Source organism: Camellia sinensis, chromosome 1 (assembly GCF_055761805.1).
Source record: "Camellia sinensis isolate YWXY chromosome 1, ASM5576180v1, whole genome shotgun sequence".
Lineage (NCBI taxonomy): Eukaryota > Viridiplantae > Streptophyta > Magnoliopsida > Ericales > Theaceae > Camellia > Camellia sinensis.
In genome coordinates, this window is record NC_138961.1 from 231,868,747 (window position 1) to 231,875,528 (window position 6,782).

The 6,782-nt window shown below is 31.1% G+C and overlaps 1 protein-coding gene across 1 annotated transcript; it reads right to left on the bottom strand.

The window, feature by feature from the left end:
• Positions 1-2,645, bottom strand: LOC114317266 (B12D protein). Its single transcript, XM_028263975.2, has 3 exons — positions 2,232-2,645; positions 439-527; positions 1-335 (listed from the first exon to the last, which is right to left on the bottom strand). Exons 1-3 carry the CDS (start codon positions 2,253-2,255, stop codon positions 179-181), a joined length of 270 nt encoding a protein of 89 aa, XP_028119776.1. The 5' UTR covers positions 2,256-2,645; the 3' UTR covers positions 1-178.
• Between the last annotated feature and the right edge of the window lie 4,137 nt (positions 2,646-6,782).

A 6,782-nucleotide genomic window follows, 5' to 3' on the forward strand; every position in this document is an offset into this window, starting at 1 on the left:
TGAACAAAAGGAAAGCATAAGCTAATTTTTATTGTAATTAACATGGACGAGTCACACAGTTTTAAAACAACACACAAGCATTACTTAATAGTACAGAGCAGAACTTGATGAATATTGTGGACCAAATATACATATATAAGTTTCCTTCAAATCATGTACTGTATTTATATTTTTAGATCTATTTGGTGGTGTCGGAGGAGGAGAAGAAGTGGTTGATGGAAGGCATGACCTCGGGAGGGCGAGTGCGGAGGAAATTGCGGAGGCCATGTTGGGCGTATCTCTCTCCTTCCTCTTCATTTTCAAGCACTGCCGTCTTCCTGTGTGCTTTGTTGATTCTGCAAATGCCAGCCCCAATGAGCATATCTCTTATCAATTATATAAGACCAACGACTTATTAAAGGTGAATTTTAATATTTTGGACGACATATATATGTATACCTGACATCAGGGTTCGTGAGCATGTTCCTTGTTAGCTGAAAAACACACATGCTGGTTACAAAGGTCATTGCTGCCATTAGAGGATACACCTGTTTTGTTTTGACAATATCGGAAAGAATTAGACCACATATATAGTTGGAAGTACGTAAAATATTCCAAAACAAGAAGCTTCTCTTTTTGCCTTGTCCCCCACATTGGTTAGTTAGTTACAAAAACTTATTAGCTTGGCCATTTATTTTCAGAAGTAGAATGGAGGAGACTGTTAGCAAGCGAACTACTATGAGGGGATTAAAAAAAATTATGTTTGTTTGATAATCAGTAGACTAGTAATAGTTCATGTTTGTTTTGAGAGATATGAGTGAGATTAACCATGTAAGATTTCACAAATACCCATTGCATTATTATCAAATTTAGGCTTGTACCAACTAAAGAATAAATAAATTTTTCAATAATGACTTGGATCCCATTTTTTTCCCCCACCCCCTTGACCCCCTCTTCACCTGATTGGCTACTTTTTTTTTTTTTTTTTTTTTTTTTTTCCTTCTCCTCCAATCACCACCCGCTACGTGTGTGTGGAGATGGTGGGAGTGGTGATTGGAGGAGGTCTCAATCATCACCCTAAATTTTTACTCAATGGTATTATTATTCTTTTTTTTATTTATTTATATTTTTTAAATATTAAAGAATCTAACTATCAATTTTTTTTTACTCAACGTTATTTTTTTTTTCTTTAATATTAATGAATCCAACTATCAATAAATTTTTATTTTTTATTTTTTGCAAATATTCAAGAATCTAACTATTAATAAAATTTTACTCAATTATTTGTATTTAATATTACATGAGCCATATTATGCGCGTCATTCCAAGTATTATAACAAATTTAGCAATAAACACAAAAGTAGAATAGTCAATTAACCCATTGTCCCAAGAGATTTATTTTTGAATACCACATCTCCTAGGCCACTACTAGTCCCTTCATCTACGGCTTTTCATAGTTTCATGAGACTCTTAATTCTATGGCCACTTTCCAAAACAAACATAATTTTTTTGAATCCCACCTCAGTACTAGTCTCAATTCCACCCTCCAACTCTAGAAGCAAATGGGGCCTTGACCTTTTATGTGGATTTTATTGAAAATTGATTACACCTTCATTTGCTGAGATTGTTGCTCTCTTTTGAAACCCAAAAAAAAAAAAAAAAAAAATTGAAAAAGAAAAGAAAAAGAAAAAGAAAAAAAGAGGGAAATATAATATTTTGGGCTTGGATGGGATTGGACCCAAATAAAATGTCATTTGACAAAAAGAAGACAAAATAAAGAGTATGAATATCATTACTCAGGCAATCATGCTAATAGACTTTGAGCAATTTGTGATTATGAATTTTAAGCCATGATCTAATTTGAGTTTGTGAATTTACAATTAATTTTAAACTTAAAAGGAATACGTGATATATCCTCCTAACAAAAAGAAAATATTTTATGTATTAGATTCATTATGTACACCGTTCAAGTTGACCGAGTCAACATGTTGTTTATGAAAAAATGAGATAGTTTGAAGAAGATTGGATTTTGATTTAACCAAGGAAAGTGAAGGAAGATTTTTTTTTTTTTTTTTTTTTTTTTTTTTTTTTTTGCATTTTAAAATTTATGTACTATTTTGATTGGATGCTTAGCCAACGATTCTGCAAAAATTAAGCAGAATAACTATATTCTAATTAAACAAAAATAAAAAAGAAAGAAAAGGTTTCTATGTTGAATAGAAAATTATAAACGATGATGTTTTTTTGGTTACCTCTGGTCTGATCCAACGGCCCATTCCGAAAACTGTCACCCTTTTTTCAGCTCTGAGAATTTGATCCAACAAGCAATACAGATGTGCACCAAATATATTTAAAGTGAATATATGTATGTATGTATAGACTATACTATTTGATCATGAAATGGAATGGTATATATACAGAGTCTGGCAGTGGTGGCTTTGGTATGTTCTTACCGCGTAGAGAACGATGATGAAGATGATGATGATGACGACGACGATGATGGGGCGGAAAACATTTCCAGTGGGCTGTAAATATTCAAATTTTGACTTCTTAACAAAACTGGGTGCTCAGCCTCTTGTTTTCTTTACTATTTCGGTGTTTTTTTACAAGTTCGATTTGGGTCAACAAGTTTAAGGTTGCTTTCGCAGACTAGAATGTTCTACTCCAATAAAATTATTATCAAAATAAGTGTGTTTTTTATAGTGATTTTTTAATTATTTTAAATTATTGTCAAAATAACTCTAAATCACAGAAAAATATTCGGAAGAGTTTAAAGCTACACTTTTACTATTAAGATTTTGTTGTTAGTGTTTCTAAAATTAAGAATAATAATGCTATATGTACTAATTAGTATATTAATTAATATACTAACAGATGATGTATTATAATTTTAAAAATTTTAAAAATTTATAATTTATATAATCGGTGAGATTAATAATAATATATATTAATTAGTATACTAATTAATACATGTAATATCACCCTAAGGGCAATTTTGATTTGTGTATTAATTGAATTGAATGGTCTATAGCAATTAACAACTTTAATTCGTGCATTAATTGAATGGTATTGTCTGCAACAAGAGTTGTTCCCAAGTCCCAAAGTGTTTTTTAACGTTGTCCTTCACCACAATGGTCCATGGTTGCAACAAATATAAGAATCCACGAGGGTTGCAACAAATTTTTTAAAAAAATATAAAAATATAATTAAAAACTCAGAAAGTTATTTATGAAAACTCTATAAAGGTGTGGAATATATTTTTGTTGATGTTATTTTTGTATAAGCGTATATATATGCATTGTATTTTGATGCTTTTAAGTTTGATTTAGTGGTTTGCGGTATTTGATAATATTGTAATAAATGTAAATGAATAGACGAGAAATAAAAATAATAGTGAAAATAAAAAAAAAAAATTATATTCATATATAAAAAATATCATAAAAATGTTATGATAATGATATTATTGTAAATATAACTCATGTTTGTGGGTGTTTTGTTTTAAAGTGAAATATCACTATCAAATTATATCCATGTGTTTGAAAATTTTATATAAAATTTATATTTGTATATCATTACTCAATAATAATATGTCAGGTAGAATTTAATAATGGAAAGTGTTGGACCATTTTAATATCTTTTTATTTATTTATTTATATATTTTGTTCATGAATCTTCCTTTTGTCTTGTTCATGAATCTTATCTTGTTCATGAATGGAGATTAATTAGAATTCATGAACTTGGTAGTGAATTCATATTTGGATACACTCTCCATTTTCTCTAGGTTTATGTTCATTATTATTTTTTAATGTATTTTATAATATCCTAGTGGCCTATAAATAGTTCTTATCTTCTACTCTTTTCTACACCAACACATCAACTATTTTCTATACAAAAGAGATTACTAGTAAAGAAGGGTGTTTTTCCTAGTGGAGCTTTGGTTTCACCATCTTGTGGTTTCACCATCTTGTGCAGAGTTGGCTTAAACCATACGACAAGTGGTCGGGCTATTGTATCCTAGAGGGGACAAGTCATAATTTTGTGACTGCTGTATCGGTATTTGGGTTCTTCCTACCGCAGTGGGCTTGATCTCCTTAAAGAAAACGAGATATCCGTACCTCAGCCTGATCTATTTGTATCTCATTTTCTTTGCATTATTTATTAATAAAATATAATTTTTTCTGGTATTTTTACCAACAATTTTAAGGAGATCAAACATGGATCAAGTACCAGAAAAAACCAATGATAGAATTGGAGATCTCAACAAGCCTTTCAAGTTCAAAGAAGTTCATTTTAAGAGATGGAAATGAAAAGTTCTTTTTCACCTTATCCTTTTGAAAGTTGTATATGTTCTTACTGAGAAGAACCCAAACAAAATCTCAACCGAGGAGATGAATGATGAAGACTACGAGGCACATGAAGCAAAAGTGGCTTTATATAATACAAATGAGTATAAATGTCGTTTCTATCTCTTAAATTGCCTTGCTGATTAATTTTATGATTATTATGACACCACTTACACTTTGTCTTCTATTAATTTTTGGTATGCTCGCTTGTGTCATATTAACAGTAAATATATGGGAATCATGAGTAGTTTATGATTAAATCCTAAAGTGACAAAAAAAATTTGAGAAATGTGAAATTTGCAGTAAAGCAAAAATTACCAAGAGGCCTCATAAAAGTGTTGAAAAAAAATACCGAATTGCTAGAATTATTTCATACTGATTTGTGTGAGTTTGAAGGAATTTTAACTCGGGGTGATAACCAATATTTTATCACTTTTATTGATAATTTTTCAAAATACACAAACGTATATTTATTAAAAAAATAAAAGTGATGCTTTTGAAAAATTTAAAGAATTCCTTCTTGAAGTGGAAAATCAATTCGGTAAAAAGATTAAGAGAATTAGAAGTGATAGAGGCCGGGAGTATGAATCTCTTGGATTCAACTCTTTTGTTTAGTCATTGGGAATTATTCATGAGACTACTCCACCATATTCACCTTCATCTAATGGCGTAGCTGAAAGAAAAAATAGAACGTTAATTGATTTAACGAATGTTATACTTATCGATTCAAGTGCTCCCTCAAATCTTTGGGGCAAAGCTATTTTGACAGCTTGCCATGTGATAAATAGAGTGCCACACAAAAAGACTAAAATTGTACCTTATGAGTTATGGCGGGGGCATAAACCAAATCTAGGTTATTTGAGGGTTTGCGGTTGTTTAACTTTTGTGAGACTTGTAGATCCTAAACGACCTAAATTAGGTGAACGAGCTACTACCTGTGCTTTTCTTGGGTACGCGTTGCATAGTACAGTTTATAAATTTTTTGACATGGAAAATAATATTATTTTTGAATCAAGTGATGCTATTTTTTATGAAAATAAATTTCCTTTCAAATCTAGAAATAGTGGGGGATCAAATAATTTTTGAAAATATTTTATTCGTGCCTAGCTCTTCTACTCCTTCTCAAGTTTTTCAAGAACAAGAAAATTCTCAAATCTAACCAAGGAGGAGTAAACGAGCTAGAGTTAAAAAAGATTTTGGCCCTGACTATTATCCTTACAATGCGGAAGAAATTCCTCTTACGGTGCAAGAAGCTTTATCATCACCTGATGCTATTTTTTGGAAAGAGGTTGTAAATGATCAGATAGATTCACTATTTTCAAATAAAACATGGAAGCTAGTGGATTTACCTCAAGGTTGTAAAACTATTGGGTGTAAATGGGTCCTTCGTAAAAAACTTAAACCGGATGGAACTATAGATAAATATAAAGCGAGGCTTGTCGCTAAAGGTTTTAAGCAACAAGTTGATCTTGATTTCTTTGATACTTTTTTTCTGGTTACTAGAATTACATCCATTAGACTGTTGATAGCAGTGCCTGCAATTCATGATTTAAAAATTCATCAAATGGATGTGAAAATAACATTTTTAAATGGAGATCTAGATGAGGAGATTTACGTGGACCAACCCAAAGGCTTTGTGGAGCCTGGCCAAGAAAGCAAGGTGTGTAAGCTAACTAAATGCCTTTACGGTTTAAAATAAGTTCCTAAACAGTGGCATGAGAAATTTATTTCTTGCATGCTTGAGAATGGCTATAAGACTAATGAATGTGATAAGTGCATATATTATAAAACTTGTGTGAATGCACACGTGATTATTAGCTTATATGTAGATGGTCTACTTATCTTTGGCTCTAATTTGCATATTATAAATGAGACTAAAAATATGCTTAATAGTCACTTTGATATGAAAGATCTTGGTAAAGCCAATTTTATTTTGGAAATTAAAATTACCAAGACTAAGGATAGCATTTTTCTTGATCAGTCGCATTGTGTTGAGAAAATGTTAAACAAATATGACTTTCTAGACTATAAACATGTTGCTATTCCTTTTGATGCAAGTATACATTTATCTGTTGTAACAAATGAAAAAGAAGTGATTAATCAAAATGAATAAGCTAGCATGATTGGTAGTTTGAGATATGCTACTGACTGTACTAGACCTGAGATTGCATGTGCTGTTGGAGTACTTAGCAGGTTTACTAGCAAGCCAAGTCAAGATCATTGGCTAGCCATGGGAAGAATTATGAGATATTTATCTGGTGCCAAAAATTATGATTTGTTTTATAACAAGTATCCTGCGGTACTTGAGGGATATAGTGATGCTGATTGGAACACTTTGTCAGGTGATTCTCTCTCTACCTCGGATTTTATTTTTACCTTGGGTAGTGGTGCTATATGTTGGAAGTCTAAAAAACAGACTATAATTGCTAATTCTACAATGGAAGCTGAGCTTATAGCGTT